This window comes from Mustela nivalis, assembly GCF_964662115.1.
Source record: "Mustela nivalis genome assembly, chromosome: 6".
Classification (NCBI taxonomy): Eukaryota; Metazoa; Chordata; class Mammalia; order Carnivora; family Mustelidae; genus Mustela; species Mustela nivalis.
Genome location: NC_139025.1, coordinates 38,646,462 through 38,666,926, shown reverse-complemented (window position 1 = coordinate 38,666,926; position 20,465 = coordinate 38,646,462). Strand labels below are relative to the sequence as shown.

General features: G+C 37.6%; 1 protein-coding gene across 1 annotated transcript in view; it reads left to right on the top strand.

Annotated features, from left to right (window-relative positions):
• Positions 1 to 470: 470 nt before the first annotated feature.
• The window catches only part of HIF1A (hypoxia inducible factor 1 subunit alpha), a 41,435-nt gene continuing 21,440 nt past the window's right edge, over positions 471 to 20,465 (top strand). The window contains exon 1 of the mRNA XM_082734930.1: positions 471 to 1,006. Within this exon, the coding sequence (XP_082591056.1) occupies positions 972 to 1,006 (35 nt within the window). The 5' untranslated portion in view covers positions 471 to 971. The remainder of the gene's footprint in view (positions 1,007 to 20,465) is intronic.

The window sequence follows — 20,465 nt, the reverse complement described above, 5'->3', positions numbered from 1 at the left end:
AGGACTGTACCCTTGTGTTCTACGGCAAAGAGCGCGATTGGTGACATGGCCCGTGGTTGGATAACCTGGCAAGAAAAACCCCACTGGAACACATCTAAGCGAAGGGTCGAAAGGGTTTTCTGCCCCGACACGAAAAGTCGGCTTTGTTAAACTGGAACTTAGCAGAGCCGGCGGCAACCCTGCACAACACAGCCATAGAAGAAGAAAAAGAGAGCGGGAGACTTGCTGCACCGAGAGCAGGAAATGTGATGCAGGCTTGAGACCCAAAAAACCCCAATCCCTTCTCAGCAGCGCCTCCCAAAGCCAGCCGCTGCTATCCCTAAGAAGGCAGAGCGTCCCCAGACCCACGTTGGCCGCACCCCAGCTCCTTTCTCTTTCCTCTGCAGCTGCACACAGACGAGCACGTGAGCGCGGCAGCGCGACCCAGCTGTGCCTCAGCTGACCGCCTCCTGATTGGCCGAGACAGACGTGGGCTGGGGTGGGACTGGCCGCCTGCGTCCCTCGCCATTGGCTCTCAGGGAACCCGCCTCCCCTCAGGTGAGGCGGGCTTGCGTGTGCGCGAGCGGGGCTCCGCGGGCGGGCGCGCCCCCGACACCCTCCTCCCCTTATCCCCTGCGCGCGGCCGAGCGCGCCTCCGCCCTTGCCCGCCCCCTGCCGCTGTCTCAGCTCCTCAGTGCACAGAGCCGCCTCGTCTGAGGGGACGCGAGAATTGGCCTCGTCGCCGCTTCGGCCAGTGCGTTGGGCCGGGCCTTGACAAGCAGCCGGAGGGGAGGCTCTTCGGAGCCGGACCTGGACCCTTGCGATTGCCTCCTGCTCCTCCTTCCTGCGTTTTACGAGGGGTTTCCCGCCTTGCACCTCCCACCTCTGGACGTGCCTCCCCTTCTTTCCCCGCGTGTGGAGGGAACCAGCGCTTAGGCCGGAGCGAGCCTGGGGGCGGCCGGCCGTGAAGGCTTCTCGGGGACCGATTCGCCATGGAGGGCGCCGGCGGCGCGAACGACAAGAAAAAGTAAGCCCATGTCTTCCGCCAGCCGCGTTCTCCGCCGATGCCCCTGCCCGCCCGCCCGCCCGCCCGCCCGCCGCCCTGGGCTCGCGGGCCGGCCTCAGCGTTCCGGGGTTGGGGGGGGGGGCGCCTTTTTGTTTCTGCCTCTTCTCCCCTCCCCTCTCCCCCAGCCTCGCCGGCCGGGCTCCCCCGCTGCCCACGTCGCCATCTTGTCGTGGGGGGTGGGAGACGCGTCGAAAGTGCTTTCGGGGGCCGGGAGCCGAGCCCGGCTAGCCCTCGCCTCCCGGCCGCCTGGGCCTCGCACCGCCCTCCTGCCCGCCGTGAAAACCCGGCCTGCCCTCAACCTCCATCCGGGTGGACTTCCCCTAGCCCGAAAACCCCGGGAAGAGAAACGAGCCGCAGCTCGGTCGCCGCCGTTTGCACCCGAGCTTCCGCTCCTTCCCGCCCCCATTCTCTCCGGTTCCATGGCAAATTCGGCCCCGGGGAGGACCCTGCGCGCCGGTCCCGGCTTCCCAGTGGGCTCGGGGCCCTGGGTTTCCCACGGAAGGGCTCGCGTGGTCGGATGCGATCTGGCCGTGCGGTTGTCTAGCCGCGGCGGGGGTCTTTGCCTTTGTGCATTAGGGATTTGTCTCGGTGGCTTGCAGATGCTAACTTTAGTTTGCACGTGCAGGTTTTGTTTTGTTTTGCTTTGTTTTAATCGCCTTGAAACACTCGTCTAGACTGAGAGAGTAACGGAAATTTGGAGAAATCGTCACATTTTAAAGAGAACGTCAGAATTGGGTACTTGTATTTATATCAGCTGTCAAGAGAGCCCAGACGTTATAAATTAATGTGTGCCTCATTCATTCTTAAAAGTATCTTAGTAAAAATATAGGGGCCGGTAGAATTTAGGCAAACAATATTAATGAAATGGGGGGGGGAGGATGTGATCGCAGCAAATGAAATGTAGCTTCAGCATTTTTAGAACTATTTTATTTTCATGAAATTAAAGTATATTAAAGGAAAACCTTCTGGATATATCCGACGAAAATAATCATTCTGTTAGAACTTATTGCAAGTTTTTAAAACCCCTTCAAGTTTGAGTCTAGGTGGTACATTATAGGATTAAGAATTGTAAGTGGAACCAATGGAATTAAGAGTATTCCACCCCCCCACCCCCATACACACAATTTGTACATTTTGGGTATTTTAACCTTTGTGGAAATCATTTTCAGGAATTGGAGATTTATGAGTTGTGGTTAGTAGAAGCTTTACTCCTTAAAATCCTTCCACTCTTCTGGGAGAGATTAACTTTCCTAATCAGTATCAGCAGAAGATAAACTGGGTGGTGGTGTTGCTGTTTTGTAGATACCATTTTGGTTTTTATTTAGTGGAATGATAAATTCTCAGTTTGTGTACACCGGAGAAAGCTCTTATAAAATTCAAAAAGTGAGTAGACAGGTCTAGACTTAAGTCCAAGAGTTGACAGGAATTAATTGCAATTAATGTTGCAGAAGTGATTACAGTGCTTTTGATGAAATGATGAGGCTGCTAGATTATAAACCTAAAGCAGATTACCTCTGTGTAGTGCCAATTTTCAGTCCTTATTATATGCTGAATCATATTAATATTGTGCATCAAGTTATGCACCAGTCCCTTTTTATATGTAATATTGTACTCATTTTTCCTTTGCAGTTCATCATTTGGGATATCACAAGCAGCTTTAATATAAATGAATTGGTTACTGTGCATCACTCCCAATTCTAAACCAATTCTTAGATTTTTGCTCAGTCCCATCTGTTATTTTCAAAAATATTCTCATTTGAAAATTCAGCAAACTTGGGTCAGATTGAGTCATATTTCTTAATACAGAGGTTCTTATAACTTGGAAGTTAAACAGTAAGTGGCTACTCAACATTTAGATGTTATTTGTTAAAGTTTTTTTTTTTATCACTTTGTGGTTTTTACCATTTTCTGACTAATTTTAAAACTTTTTGGAAAGTTAACTGAGAGATTATGGGAAAAGGTATTTTCTCCTTACAGTTTTTCCACTTTAAATGTGCTCTTGAGCCCAGGTTGGGGAGGCGAACTTGTTTTCTTGAAAGAAGGTCTAGGAAAATCAAAAGCGTTGGAAGAAATGGTTATAATGGGTTTAACAGGGAATGTCATGTTGATGCCTTAGCAGTAGGTAGGGACTGGACTTAATAGCACCTTAATAGCAATTTTTTTAGATCTCAAAGGGAAGGTTAAGTGGTTTATTGTTCTCTTCCAGGTTTCAGGCCAAACTCTTTCAGTATCCAAAACTAGTTATTGGATCATTAAAATCTCTGAGAATGGACATTTCTTAACTTCTTTAACTTTTGGTCATTAAAAGTCAAGAAGCTCTCTATTAGTAAGCTCTCTTCTTGTTATAATTTTACTTTGATTTTCTTTTTTGAAAAAGAACATGCCTGGTACTTGAGAACATAGGATCTGGACCTAGACACCTCTTAATTAGAACTAAGAATTCAGTTTTTTCACTTGTTAACTTTGTGAGCTTAGGCAAGTTACTGAATGGTTCTGAGCCTATTTCTTCCTTTTCAAATGATGACAATAATAGCAACTATCTCAGAGGTTATTGTGAAGATTAAATGAGATAATGTTCAGTGTCTGTCTGGTTTGGGAATCTTGGTAACACTATAATTGAAAATAGTTGTTACCTATTGTTCTAGTTTGAACTTACACAACACTTAAACACACTTTTTTTTTTGCAGGTGTTTCCAGATATTTCTTGTGTTAGTTCTCCTCCCCACCTTCATGCATCTTTTCTAAGTCTCCTAAAAATGAAAAGACTAACACTGAATTTAGATTTAAAGAGAAGGGGGGGGTTCCTTCCCATCTAAAACAGTACACCCTGGGTTATGTTGGCATCTAGCACCAATTATTCTTTTTTTTTTAAATTGATTTATTTATTTTCAGAAAAACAGTATTCATTATTGTTTCACCACACCCAGTGCTCCATGCAATCCGTGCCCTCTATAATACCCCCCACCTGGTACCCCAACCTCCCATCCCCCTCCCCCACTTCAAACCCCTCAGATTGTTTTTCAGAGTCCATAGTCTCTCATGATTCACCAATTATTCTTGAGTATTTGTTCTCTATCCCCTTCTTCACAATTTTGTATACCCCTCCTTCCTCCACAAATAGGCCACTTGAATTTACTCTGGATTTCAGAGACTGGAGTCATAAATACATACACTACTCTTTCAGCAAGATATGTGCAAGACACCATAGTGTTGGGGTGGCGGTAACTTAAACATTTTTTGTCTCAACACCACAGTTTAGAGTAGACAACTTTATATTTATCTTTGCTAAACATGAGTTAACAAAATACTCCCAGTAAAGAATGTGAGCCTGCGTGATAGAAAAACTTTACTTTTGAATTTCTCCAGTTAAAACTATTGGCTTCTCTCTCTCAAGGCAAGGCTTCATACTCTATATTAGTCTAATTTTGGAGGCTTGATTTGTATGAAGTCTATGTTTGTACATTCTTTTACTTGTGCTATGGTAGTTCATATCAGTGGTCCACTACAAAGCATTTTGTGCAGTCTGGGGAATGTTCAATCTTTCTACCTGCTGATTTCCATTATCTTTGTATGGGCTCAAAGTTAAGATTTTGTGGTTCTATTCTATTATTGTATGTCAAGAATGTGTGTAGGAGGCTGAGGGAGATTAGTCTCTATTGATGTTTTCTGAAGAACCCATAACAGTTTATTATGTTCGGTGGTAAAAAAAAAAAAAAAAAAAAAAAACTATTACCATATGTGGATATTAAAGATTTGGTTAGATTACTGTGTTTATTCATAAATGTGTCCTCTTAAAATACAATTTCTATAATTTAGACACTTAACCTAAGATTGTTAACATAAGTGTTTCTAAAGTGGGAAAAAATAATATGTGTTGTGGATTTGTTCTCTATTAAGAAATTGATTTTAATTCATAAGAATATTCTTTTTTTATCTTTTTTTTTTTAATGGTGGAACTAACTATCTGGTTGGTGGATTTTAACCCACTTTCTGCTACTTGCAGTGTATGTGTTGTGTATGTTTTCTGCTTAACTATAGAACTAGAAAAATAATTTGAAGCTAATATAAGTCAGTCATGTTGCTCTGTATTTTGGGTAAGAGTTTGGCAAGAATTTTTGAAATAACTAGATCTTGGAATTTTAAAAATAATTTTATCCCTATCTATTTTTTGGAGCATCAGGAATTAATTATTTGGGGGACAACTGGGTAGCTCAGTTCGTTAAGCATCAGACTCTTGATTTCAGCTCATTTTGTGAACTCAGGGTCCTGAGATCCAGCCCATCACCCCTCCACTGGTGGGGAGTCTGCTGAGATTCTCTCCCTCTTCCTCTGCTCCTCCCCCTGTATCCTCTCTCTTTAAAATATAATCTTTTTTAAAAAGGGAATTAACTATTTTGTATGTGTATTGAGTTTTATATTAAAATTCATGTTTTTTGAAATAAAAAAAACTATCAAACCCATATCATTTGCAAGACATGACCCTTTCAGAAAAATGTAAGACATAAAATCTAAATTTATAAAAAGAAAATTTAAGTGATTTCCTCATGACTTATTTTTCCATAGCTTTTGAAGTACTGTGAGGTTTTTAATTGTGGTTAAAAATATATATATATAATGTAGTACCCCTGGGGATTAAAATATATGTTTATAAAAAATAAAAAATTAAAATATATATATATAATGTAAATATTATATAATGTAAAATTTCCATCTTAAACATTCCTAGGTGTACACTTCAAGAGTGTTAAGTATATTCACATTCTGTAACCAGAATTTTTTTTACCTTGTAAAACTGAAATTGTAACCATTTAAACAGGTCTCCCAGTTTCCCCCTCCTAGTTCCTGACAACCATCATTCTACTATAAATTTGATTAGTAAATACCTTATATATATGTGGAATCATGCAGATTTTTGTCTTTTTGTGGCTGGTTTATTTCACTTAACATAATGTCTTTAAGAATCCCCCATGTTGTAGGCATGTGTGAAAATTTCCTTCTTTTTTAAGGCTAATATTTGCCACATTTTGTTCATCCATTCATCTTTCTGTGGACACTTAGGTTGCGTCCACCTGTTGGCTATTGTGAATACTGCTGCTGTGAACACAGGTGTACAAATATCTCTTAAAGATTTTGTTTTCAATCTTTTGGATATATCCCCAGAAGTATGTTGCTGAATCATATGGTATTTTTTATTTTTTTGAGGAACTCACATACTGTTTTACATAGTGACTGCACCATTTTACATTTGTACCAGTAGTGCACAGGGGTTCCTATTACTCCATATCCTCCCCAACATTTGTTATCTTGTGTTTTTATGATAATGGACATAGTGAGGAGATTGTGTTTTTAAGGGTTTGTTTGTGTGTAACAACCAGCTTAAAAATTAACAACAGAGAACAGTTGTCAGGGAAGCTTTATGAGAAGTGAAGTTAAGCTCCTCTAAAATGAGAATTAAGTTTTTCTAGGGACTTAGAAAGATTTGATCTGCCAGTGTGTTTTCAGAAAAATACTTGATTAAAAAGGTCTATAACTGTTTTTTGTTGATAAAGTCCCATTTAGTTGGTAACTTATTTTAAAAAATAATTGAAATGACTTATTTTCATTAAAAAAAAAAAAAGGTCCAAACTTCCTGGAAGTTTAGAACAGTTAGTTCTAACTTGGGAGTTTGTAAGTGTATTGGGATTCTTTTTTTTAAGATTTTATTTATTTATTTGACAGAGAGAAATCACAAGTAGATGGAGAGGCAGGCAGAGAGAGAGAGAGGGAAGCAGGCTCTCTGCTGAGCAGAGAGCCCGATGCGGGACTCTATCCCAGGACTCTGAGATCATGACCTGAGCCAAAGGCAGCGGCTTAACCCACTGAGCCACCCAGGCGCCCTATTGGGATTCTTTTTATTGCAGTGATGAAACACAGCTCAAGCTAGTTTAAGGGGGAAGCCAGTTATTGGCTTACACAGTCTAGTTTTGGTTGTAGGACAGTTAAATCCAGAGTCTCAAGTGGTGTCCTCACAGTGTTAATTCCTGACTTTCTCTTGAATATGACTTTGCCTATATGCCTTTGTTCTACTTGCAGGTTGGCCTCTTTAAGCCACTGACAGGGTATCTGTATGGTATGAAAGATGGCACCTAGCATTCCCATGCCTGCATTCATACAGTTTGTATTTTATTTTATTTTATTTTTTTTAAGATTTTTTTTTTTTTTGGACAGCGATGACAAGCAGGCAGAGAGGATGGGGGAAGTGGGCTCTCTCCTTGGCAGGCTAAACGGGGCTCCATCCCAGGACCCTGGGATCATGACCCAAGCTGAAGGCAGAGGCCTTAACCCACTTGAGCCACCCTGGTGCCCCACAGTTTGTATTTTAAAAAGTGAAAAGAAAACTCCCTCTCCTTTCTAGTATCCGTGTATCAGCCTTTTGTATGAAGGCCGATTTGCCTTGCTTGGACTATCCATTTTTAACTGTGTCAGTGGGGTTCCCTGATTACATGAGTCAAATGTCATATTGTAAAGTATTTGATTGCCTTGGTGTAGCTTATTAATTATCTCCTTATCTAGGACTTTTGATCATTGCTGGTATTGTAATGAATGGGCTATAGGTTTTTGTTGAAAATCAACTGAATTCATATTCTAGTTGTTTTTTTTTTTTTTTACCAATCATAACTGTTCTACAAATATTCTTGCTGTGCCTTTGGGAAAGCTGAGAGTCTCTTCTCAGCTTTTAGGGTTAGGGTTTTCATTTCTTTTCCTTAGGAAAAGATAGGAATGACTAATAGCTAAGAACTTGGGCTTTCGAGGTTGGCTGCTTGCTTTACCACATATAGCTATGTGATCTTGTACAAGTTGCATTACCTTTCTAGGTCTTAACTTTCCTCATCTATAGATTAGGATGATAATATTTACCTTATAGGATTGTTGTGAGGATAAAAGAGATCTTAACCCTTGTGAAACAGAGTTCAGACCACAAAGTAGGGACTAAATAAACTAGAAACTATCGTTAGATTCATTTTTATAATAATTACTAAGTTTCAGAAGAGTCACTCTCTTGAAGTCTCAAATTACTGAGAATCACTCTAGCCTTCTTTGGGACAGTCTGACAAAGGATGATGTCCTTTGGGCCACACCATCAGTGAACCTATTTAAGAGGGGTAAGAATATTAGTGGTGCTTCTCCTCTACATCAGTTTGGGGTTTTTTTGTTTGTTTTGTTTTGTTTTAATGAATGTCTGGCCTTTTACAGATTAAATGAAGATGCTTTTTTTGGTATACACATGCTATTTAAAATATCATTTTCCATAGTGATAATGGTAAAGGAGAAAGGCTCTTTATTTGGCTGTTGGAGATGGCAAATTAAGAAAGCCTACTTTTCCATGCTCTTTTGGCGTCAGGAATTCATTAAGTGTCTTTTAACCTGTTTGCAGAAGAGAGTTGGAATTCCCTTGCTTTCGCAGATAACATGGCTAAAATGTTTAAATGGGTTGTATGTCAGACCAGTAATTAAAGCCTTCACCGTGAATGGAGGAAGGGGTATTTTTCTTGGGTAATGTGAATGAGTTCATTTATTTTAATGGTTCCAAAATTTTTTTCATCCCAAGACTCTAGCATCTAACCACTATGGCTTGTAACAGATTAACATATATTCATTTATTCAAAGGATATTTGTGCATGTAATTTGTCAAGCAGATCATTGAATTCTGATGGCTCAGGCCACATTTGAGTTTTTGGTGTTAACTGATAACATATATTATGTATTATATCTTTCATTTTTAAGTAATTTCAAGTTTGGGATTTTGAAAATTACAGACTTTAGTATTTAAGTTTTGTTATTAATATCAGTTATCACAGCAGTATCCTCTAAATTGTGTTTACTAAGTTAGTGTCTGCTTTGAGAAATTTTTTAGACATAAAAGCACTCTTACAAAATAGTCTACTCATTTTTGGCAACTTGAAATGTTAGAAAGTTTTTTATTCTTGTATTTCTTAACACTCACTAATGTTTAAATCTCTTTTGAAGCAAACTAATCCCTGTGAAGCTTTGAGATGTACCCACCAACCTTATTCTGCGTGTACACATTAAAAAATGTAACTGTTCCTTTTTGTGATTATTTGGTACCAAATTTGATTATAAACAAATGTAACTTCAAACACAGAAGGCTTGTAGGAAAAATATAGACCTATGTAGAGATCATTTAGATGATCCAGAATATGCCTTTTTCCTTTTTCTTACGTTGCCATCAGAATGAGAATACAGTTTAAAAATTGTTAAAGTTCACCTTTAACACTGCTTTAATTCTGCTGATGAAAACCCTTGCCATCTTCTAACTCCCATGTGTTACTCTCTGCAGTTGAATAAATCGCCTAACTTGCCTTCTTCCATGTGACATCCCTTTCAAATACAAGAAGGTAGTTAGTTATTTTCCTAAGTAAAAACATCCCCAAATTCCTTTAATATTTTGATTTAAATATTATTGAGCTTCTGATTTGTGGCAGGGCATAGGCTGTATTAAATATGGGGGTTTCAGTCTCAGGTGGAATCTGAGACCTGCCACTTATTAATAGTGTTACTCATTCCCGTTTTTTTTTTTTTTTTTTAAGATTTTATTTATTTGACAGATCACAAGTAGGCAGAGAGGCAGGCAGAGAGAGAGAGAGAGAGGAGGAAGCAGACTCCCCACTGAGCAGAGAGCCCAATGCGGGGCTCGATCCCAGGACCCTGGGATCATGACCTGAGCCAAAGGTAGAGGCTTTAACCCACTGAGCCACCCAGGCACCCCTCATTCCCTTTTTATATACAAGGAAATAGGGATCAGAGAGTTAGTTGGGAGAATTTATTGGCTAACATTGGATAGGATGGATTAGCGTAGGTGAAGGACCAAGACATTTGCTTAGGAGAGCTCATTTGTTATTTCCAGAATCTTCATTATGGTCAGGATTTAGAACTAAATAGGAGAAATCTTCAGCGTGTGATTTCTATGTGTATACCTTTATTCTAATACATGTGAATTTTTTCAATTGTGTAAATACTTATTATAACTTACCTATCTCCTGTTATATTTAAGGAAATAATTAAGAACATGTTCTTCTGCATACACACATCCACAAACTCATATAGTGTCATTGACCTTTAAGTTCCAGTTTCAGTTCTATTACTCTTGAAAAGCATGAAATCAGGAAAACAAAAGCATTTACAAGCTGAGAGGGCCAAGGGAGAAGAGTGATAGAGTAGGTGATGTGGGGTAAAGCCACTAACACACAGCTGTTATTTGTGAACAGTTATTTTCAACCCCTTTTATGTTTATGGCATTTGTAAAGAGATTTAAAGATAATTCTTAAAAATTTTTCAAAGAGTTGCAAAAATCATTCTGTAGTTACTACATTTTTCATTTGGTCATCCTTGAAGCCTAATTATTCTCTTCTGTTATATTAAGCACAGACTTTATTACTTGCTTGTCATTGAATTGTACCTCTAGCTTCTCATTTCCAGCAATCATTCTATACAGTATCACCCAACTACTCGGTGCAGTATTCTACCTGAAAAACATAATTGTCATAGTATGTGTATGTAGTTGCAGCTAAAAATAAATTTTATTTATTTTTCAGAATTCTCTGGCTAACCTATTTAATCTCTGCTATAAGACATTCTAATGGTTTTCAAACTTTCGTGGCTTAAAAATCATCTGGGTGTTTAGTTAATAAAAGGATTTCCAGGTACCCACCCCCAGAGATTCTGATCTGGTAATTTTGAGGTGAGACTCAGGAATTTGTAGATTTACTGTTTCTCGGTCTTTTGGCTAAGATCAACTCTAAGAATTTGTAAACTTCACAAGTACCCATAGGTGAAGTACAAACCTTGAATAGCTAAGAATGCTAATCAGAATCATCTGGGAGATTGTTTTTTAAAGAGACATGCCAGGTCTACAATTTGAGTTTCCAGGGTTAGGATTTAGGCACAGATATCTAGGAAAAAAGTTCCACTGGTGATTGTGATGTATACCACAGGTCAACCCATGCCTAATCTAGTCAAAGTTCTTAGTGTATTTTGTAGTTTTTGCATTCCTAAGTATGTGGCAGTGTTAATTTCTAAGAGGTTGGATATATGTAAAAGCATTTGGGCAGATTTTTTTTAGAGAAAGTGTTTAACCATTTTGGGGTGTTGAACAATTTTTTACTCTGAGTATTTTTGAAAGACACATGAAGTATTTTCTGAGAGTAGAGGGGCTCAAAGTGTTCTCCAGACTGGCATCATTGGTACTTACCTGTTAACTTATGGAGGAGATTCTGAGGCCCCATCGTGCCCTCTCGAATCAAACTCTGGGTAAGGCCCAGAATCTGTGTTTGTAGAATCCCTCCAGGTGATTGTGATACAAGCTAAAATTAGAGAACCTCCGTCTTAGAGTAACAATTTCACATAAACATTTTTGGTATTATTTATCTCCTACTTTATATATATTAGGGGATCAGAGATTTTTTTTGAGAGGCTCAATACCAATTCTGAACCAGGAGAGAGTTTATTTAAATCACTATCTAGGAGTAATCTAAAAACAAAAGCATATTCTTTTTACAGACAGAATTTTTTTTTTTAAGATTTTATTTATTTATTTGACAGAGAGAGATCACAAGTAGGCATAGAGGCAGGCAGAGAGAGAGAGGAGGAGGAAGCAGGCTCCCTGCTGAGCAGAGAGCCCAATGCAGGACTCGATCCCAGGACCCTGAGATCATGACCTGAGCTGAAGGCAGCGGCTTAACCCACTGAGCCACCCAGGCGCCCCAGACAGAATTTTAATACACAATATTGTCAACAAATGTAAATCTGTTAATTAATAAATTGATTTAATGTATAAGTAGAACATTTTCACATTGATGCTACCTCAGATGTAGTATACATTTATTTTGACTCTACCCTGAATTTAAAACAGTGATTCTTTCTTGTTTATTTTACTATAGCATTAGAAAATTGAATATTTAGGCATTTTCGTGAGATTATTGGAAGGGAACTAACCCATCTTTTCTCTGATTGTGGATATTTTTATAAGATATTACCAAGCTAGTAAGGTAATAAACACCTAAACCAAGAAATTTAAGTTGCTTTCAAAAATAAAATAAGTACATATATTCTGAATATTTTCTTTAGAAACCATTTCACTTAATTTTGGAATTTCAAGTTAACCATGAAATTAAATTTTCAAAAGCCACTAATTAGAATAAGAAACTTAAAATACTAAATTATACTGCTTACTTAGTCTCTGCTTTCCGCTTCCTGGAAAGAAATAGGATTGTTCCTGCTTCATTCCCCAAATGAAGAAAACATTTAACTCATTTCTAGTTAATCTTTCTGTAAAACAAATTTAAAAGTAAGATGACTACTTCTTTTGGATTTTTCTGACAAATGCAGGTGCATTAAAATAGTGTCAGTTCACTGATGAATTTTTCTCAAAGTATAAAATATTCTGTGATCCTGTTATCTTGAAACTGCTACTAATATTTGTAAACTTTGCAAACTATATATCGTTGAATCTTTCTGGTTTTATCTATGCACTTAAAACTTACATATCCATATGTATATGTGTACTTATATACACATTTATTTACATATGTACACATGCCTTACAGAAATGGATTCATACTCAAATTTTGTTGTATGACCTGTTTTCACATAATGCTATATTGTAACTTCTTCTATAAGCACAGATTAATTTTTGTAGATTTTTGCCTTGTCTTAATTTTGACTCTTTGATTTTATGGAAAGATGATCCCTAGAGCTAATGTACTGTCAGTTATAGATTGACCCTAGTAACTACTATCACGTAAAGACAAGAAATATAAAGATACATTTGTCCTAGAATATAAGCTCCATGGGAATAATAACATGGTCTATTTTGCTTATTGCCCTATGCTGAGAACAGTGTCTGGCTCCTTGGAGATGACTAAGAAATACTTGTTGAATTAATGAATGAAGTTCTCTCACATAAATATCCTAAAAGTTCACTTTTAAGTTTATTGATCAGAAGACATTTTCCTGGAGAAAACTATAAATAGCTAGCTATCCTGAAAATGTAATTTATACTTAATTTGAAATGTCAAATTTTGCTGTTTTTTCCATTAAGTAGGAACACATTTTTTTATTAAACATAATCTGTTTGAACTATTCTGGTTTTGCAGCAATTACCAAGTAGAAAATAGAACAACAAATCCTATTAATCATAAGAATACTCTAAATAATACATATACTTGTCTAAGGGTAACCTCCCCTTGAAAAAAGCCAATAGGATTAGAAATCAGGAGCGCCTGGGTGGCTCAGTGGGTTAAGCCTCTGCCTTCTGCTGAGGTCATGGTCCCAGGGTCTGGGATGCAGCTCCACATTGGGCTCTACGCTCAGCAGGGAGCCTGCTTCCTCCTCTCTCTCTGCCCACTTGGGATCTCTGTCTGCCAAATAAAAAAAGAAAATCTTTTTTTAAAAAAAGAAGTCAACATAATGAAGACTTTCATGTCTTAGGATGAAAATTACGATACCTTCTTAAAAAAGATTGTAGAAAAGAGATTCAATCTTCTGTTTACAACTGGGCTAGGAGGACATAATTATAAAGGTATTGATTTAATTGGTTAATAGCATTAACTACAGCTCATGCATTTTCCTGTCCACATTAGCTTAGGACAAAACAGTAAAAAACATTATAGATCAGAGTGATAAGGGAAAATAATCTTAAAAGCTTTCACTTCTTTCAATAAATTGGTATCTTTGGCAAAATCATCTGCTCTCCTTGGTGATAGTATTGGTGCCATTCACTGTTGTGGTGCTTGGTGATTTTTTTTTTTTAAATCAGTAGCCTTTTTCTAACGTATCTAGTATGCTTACAAGATGCTTACCAAATGCTTCATTACATTTGAAAGTGCATATCCAGGTAATCACAGTAAATCCAAACAGTATGCCTTGTTTATGATACTCATATTATTATGCTGTTCAATTATGATCATAGTCTGTACTATAACAGGAATATTGATGAAGCACAGATTCAGGGATCCTAAAAAAATGTTGAAGGGGCGGTCAGCCTTCCATGGGCTTAAGTCAAAAGTCAAATAGAAGATTAGGGCCAAATACTAAAGCCAAGCTGAACTTAGGCACATCTCTATTAAGAACACAAAGATGAAGGGTGCCTGGGTGGCTCATTGAGTTAAGCATCTGGTTTGGACTTAGGTCATGGACCTGGGATCAAACCTGATTCTCTCTTCCTCTGCCCTTCTTCCCCGCTTGTGCTTGCTCACTTTCTCTCAAATGAATAAATAAAATCTATTTTAAAAATAATATTTATAATAAAAATACAAAGATGAATGAGGCAGTTTTCTGCCTCCAAGAAGCATTAAGGATTTTAGAGGAAGATAAATACAGCTGACCCTTGAACAGTGCAGGTGGTTAGGGGCACTGACTCTGCATAATCAAAAATCCATGGATAAGTTTTGACTCCTCCCCCCCAAATGTAACTACAAATAGCTCTCCTCAAAAAACTTAACTACAAATTAAAGCCTTCCTGGTAACTATTAACACATATTTTGTGTATGTTTTATATACTGTATTCTTACTATACAGTAAGCTAGAGAAAAGAAAATGGTTTAAGAAAACCTAAGGAAAATAACATTTACAGTACTGTATTGTATTTGTCAAAAAATTCCACACATTTCAAATCTCTGTTGTTCAAGGGTCATGTTTATACAGCAGAATTACCAGAATGGTGAGATCTAGGGGAGAGGAACAGTTTTAAGAAGACAGGAGAAATAAAGTAATGCTGGGGTTGAATGCTGGAAGTTTCTCAAATAAATATAGCAAACTGCTTATTGAGAAGGGTACCTCAGGCAGAGAAAGACTAAGCCAGAAATAATGAAATATTATGCTTTTGATAACTGCAGTGTGGCCAAAGAACATAGGAAATAATGAGAATGAAGAGATGGACAGGGAACTAGCTAAGGGAGGGTTTCCATAGAAAATAGATTTTGTCATGTGTACATTTGATGGGACGTAAAGGAAGGCATAACACCAGATTTCTTATTTTGGAATGATGATTGTGGTAGTAATTTGAGGGGATCCAGATGTAGAGCAAATGAAAGACCAACAATAGTGAGCTGAGATGTTTGAATAGGTCCTCTGTACAAATTAACGTCTGGTGGCAGTATTGAGGTAGATTGAATTATTATCCTCTGATTCTCTTCCCTTAGTAGTTGGCAGTATCCATTAAAGGATACTATTGTATTGCTTTGAAGTGCTGGTGGACAGTGGAGCAAAGCATTGCCATTATAGGTGCTTTCTAGTTAGATTCCAGGAAAGATCTTGTCCATGAGTCCCTCTGAATGGCTTGTAAGTCCTAAATTCCAAAGCCAACCCCCATACATACCCTCCTTTATGTCTTTGGAGATGTGAAGTAGACAAATTTGGAACTTTATAATGCCTGGCTGTATGTATACTTATTAATTAGAATGAGTTTCAGAGAGGCAGTGTAATATACTGTAAACAGCATAGTTTCTAAGCGAAATTGCTTGAGTTTGAATATAGGGTCTACCATTTATTTAACTCTGTAAACTTGGGTAAGTTATTTAACCAGGTTCCTTATCTGTAACATAGTGATAATAATACAAAAGTAAGTTAATTGATGAGAAATGTTTAGAATACCACTGTGTACATAGTAAGTACCTTTGACTTTGGATTTAAAGCTGCAGGCCAAAATGCCAACTGAAGAACATGGAAATTTCCTCTGGCCTGAAACTTTAAGAAGAGCAGGGCAATTAAAACAGTGAGATGTACAATTTTCACCTATCAGCTTGACAGAAATTAAAAAGATAAAGAAGATCTATAATATATATTACTGCAGAGTGCATGGGGAAATAAACACATTCATCAATTAGCAGAAACAAAAATGGGCACAGACCTTTTTATAAAGATAACTATAAATGCCACATCCTTTAGATCATGGAATTTAACTTTAGAAGGTTTGTACTGTAATAGAGATACTGACAAAAGGAGTGGAAAACAACAGTTTCAAAGCAAGAAAGAGTTTTTAAAGCAGCAAATAAAGTTTGAAAAAAAAGATTTGAAAAAAAAATGTAGACATTATTAGAAAGAGGATGGATCAACTGTTAATGCTTTGAATGTTTGGCTCTAACTTCAGTTCTTTTTTTCTTCTTCTTTTTTTTTTTTTTGGTAAGTATTTATTTGAGAGAGAACATGCTGGCAGGGGAGGAACAGAGGAGGAAGGACAAGCCCTCAGTGCAGAGCAGACATGGGGCTGGATTGCACAACCCCATAACTCCGAGATCATGACCTGTGCTAAGATCAAGAGTTAGACACCTAACTGACTGAGCCATCCAGGCACCCCTAACTTCAGTTCTTAAAGTCCCGTATATTTACAATCAGGAATGCTAACAGGCTTTTCTTGTGTAATTAGGCAACACAGATGAATTAAAATGTCTGAAATTTTGTGTTCTTGTTAATTTAAAGAATACTAAGCATTCTCTGTAAAATGGCTGTTGGTGTTCAACTTTGTATACAAGAAGCTTCTTGACAGTGCATCTGGATTATTTTCCTAAATGTATTTCCTATACAAAATAATTTCAAGATACATTTGTTAGCTTGTCTAGTACTGTATATTAAATAATAATAAAATAATAAGTGTGTGAAAACTACCATATCACAAAGATTAAGCTATTTTGCTACTTTACTCAAACAGTAGTCCCAGAACAATCATAGAAATGCGTAAGCACACTGTTCAAAAGATAGAATTTTTACTGTAACCTTAACTGATTTCTGCTATGATTAGCAGATGTGAAATAGCACTTTATGCAGATATGTCAGTGCAGAACTTTACTTAACCTATACTTAATAAAAACAACAAAGATGGAATTGATAATTTAGAGAAATACAATGACTTATTTACATGCAGAAAATCTGCCTATTTTCTTCTGGTCTACAAAACTTACTGTGCAGTAAGTATAGGATTCATCTGTATGGAACCTACATGCTGTGGTCTACCAGAAATTTCTTGTTCAATATTGTAATTCTGTGGGGTATGACCTGATAAAAAGAGCCTTCCTCTGAGTAGACAAGAAGCTGGGCAGTTCAGATGCTGAAACTCTTAAGAACTTTGGAAGTTACAGCTTTAAGCTAAGCAATGTTTTAAGAGCTCCCATAGTCACATGTGAAGAACATCAGTTAAATTTCTATATTAAATCTTTTTTATAGGTCTCCTGATTGCTTTTTGTCTAGATAATGTAATAGAGGACATACTCATTTTTCATCACCTTCTTCTAATTTAGGTTTATCAATTCTTTTTTTTAATTTTTTAATTTTTTAAAAATTTTTAATTAAAATTTTTTTTAATTTTTTACTTTTTATAAACATATATTTTTATCCCCAGGGGTACAGGTCTGTGAATCGCCAGGTTTACACACTTCACAGCACTCACCAAAGCACATACCCTCCCCAATGTCCATAACCCCACCCCCTTTCTCCCAACCCCCCTCCCCCCAGCAACCCTCAGTTTGTTTTGTGAGATTAAGAGTCACTTATGGTTTGTCTCCCTCCCAATCCCATCTTGTTTCATTTATTCTTCTCCTACCCACTTAAGCCCCCATGTTGGATCACCACTTCCTCATATCAGGGAGATCATATGATAGTTGTCTTTCTCTGCTTGACTTATTTCGCTAAGCATGATACGCTTTAGTTCCATCCATGTTGTCGCAAATGGCAAGATTTCATTTCTTTTGCTGCATAGTATTCCATTGTGTATATATACCACATCTTCTTTATCCACTCATCTGTTGATGGACATCTAGGTTCTTTCCATAGTTTGGCTATTGTGGACATTGCTGCTATAAACATTCAGGTGCACGTGTCCCTTTGGATCACTACGTTTGTATCTTTAGGGTAAATACCCAGTAGTGCAATTGCTGGGTCATAGGGCAGTTCTATTTTCGACATTTTGAGGAACCTCCATGCTGTTTTCCAGAGTGGTTGCACCAGCTTGCACTCCCACCAACAGTGTAGGAGGTTTCCCCTTTCTCCACATCCTCGCCAGCATCTGTCATTTCCTGACTTGTTCATTTTAGCCATTCTGATTGGTGTGAGGTGATATCTCATTGTGGTTTTGATTTGTATTTCTCTGATGCCAAGTGATATGGAGCACTTAGGTTTATCAGTTCTGAAGTATCATATTACTTGTTTTATCGAGGCTTATTTCTCTTCCAGAATTCTGGCTCTTGCTCAAATTTTTCTTCTCCCAGTCTTCACTGCTTAAGTATATTATGCTTTAGATGTTTTATCCAGGCTCAAATTTCTTATGAATTTGTCTTATAAATTTAGTTGCCACATCTTTAACAATTATTATCTTTAAAGTTGTGGACAGTACAATTATTTCTAAAGGTATGGAGATAATCACCATGGTGAGCTAAATCAGATATCCTTTAAAAGCATAAGCAGGTAGTAAAAGGATTTAAATTTTTTACCAAGTGTTTCATTTGGGTAGTCATTTGTTGGTCACTTAAATTTGGTTGAGTAATTAAGAGAAGGCAAGTAAGTATGATGATAGTTCTTGATTAATCAAATTCTGATCAACTAGAGTAATTGTGACATTTAAACTTATATTCAGGTTTATTGTGAGATCATTGGTCATCACACTTTTTAGTGGTTTTACTTGAACCAGATGGGAATCATTGTACTACCATCCCTTCCTCTCACCTGCCAATTCAGAGGAGAAATAAGTGAGGATGTTAGAGCCAATGGGGGGTGGGGGGTGGGGGGAAACAACTGGATCTTTCCCCCCATACTTGGGAACTCTGGTATATGTATAAAATAGATTTTGAAACCTTTATTATTGTACATTTTGTTTCTAAGTTCACATCTAAAGCATTCACTTAAAGTTAATGAGAACAATGAGGCATTTCTAGTGCACATAAAAATTGAAGTTGCAGGCTGTTGACATTGTTACATTTTCATGGTGGCCTCAGTCTAATTTATTTGCATGGATTTAAAAAATTACACAGCATTAAGAAAATCCTCATTTCCATAGATCACTAGTTATAAGTAGTAATAGTTTTTTTAAAGATTTTATTTATTTATTTGACAGAGATCACAAGTAGGCAGAGAGGCAGGCAGAGAGAGGAGGAAGCAGGAAGCAGGCTCCCTGCTGAGATGAGGAGCTCGATCCCAGGGTCCTGGGATCATGACCTGAGCTGAAGACAGAGGCTTTAACCCACTGAGCCACCCAGGCACCCAAGTAGTAATAGTTTTTAATAGCTCACCTTAAATCTCAAGGTACTCACGTTAAATTGCTCTAGGTGCTTGAATTGAATAATTTGTATCAAAGTTCAGTTAAAATAGTAATATTCACATTCCTTATTATATAAAAGTTAGATAAAGCACACAAACATAAGTGCTAAAACTTACATTATCACTAGTGTATAATACAACTGTTATCCACTTGTTATACAACTGAGTAGGAGCATGTGCTGAGAACCCTGCCTGTTTTGTTTTGTTCTGTTTTGAGAATATTGCTTCTATGATTGAATCTTGCATTTTTGCAGATGATTTGAAGGGAGGAGAGATGTGAGGTAGATAGATATAATTATGCTTTATTCATAGGCTTTAAGGAGGATTAAGTGAAATAATGCTGGCAGAGTCCTTACCATACCACTTGGTAAGTGCTCAGTAAATGGTAATGGCTATTTTCAACATTTAATAAATAATCGACTTAACAGAATTAGGTTGAGGGTCCTAGGAGAGCAGCTGAGTATTTGAGGTAGAAACAGCATTCTTGTTTAAGATTAAAAAACCGTGGAAGAGTAAATAAAGATTTAGGAGTAAAGGACACTGTGTTCAAGTCCTGTCTGCTACATAATGGCTATTTTTAACCTACTATATAATCTCTGTAAGAAGGGATAATATTTAAACCTATTTACAATTTATGAGAAAACTAGTTACCTTGTACCAGGTAGCATTTGACACATAGTAGGTTTTAATAAACAATAGCTATTAAAGAAGAACCTAAGGACAGAACCAGGTTTAGCCTTGTTTACCTCCAACCTGGGTCAGGAGGAGTAGATGTGTTGGAGGAAAATGTCTCTGCTTGGTGTGACTTAGGAAAATCTTTCTGATTTTATTCTTGGAAGAGTTCCCTAAAGATATGTCATTGTTTTGACACCTTTATTAATCTTTATTAACTGTTTCTTTCAATTACTGTTGTGCCACATCTTTTTTTCATCTATACTCCTGCCTTTATTTGGTACCTGTTTTGCTAGTAATAGATGAGGGGCTGCTAAGGGAAGAAGCAACCTGAAAATGGTAACTTATTATAGTGACTAGTAAAAATATCTATAGCTTACAGTCAGTATTGCTCATGTAGGGTAGAGGATGGGAAAATGTTGGAGTCGAGAGAAACTTGAGTCAAAAC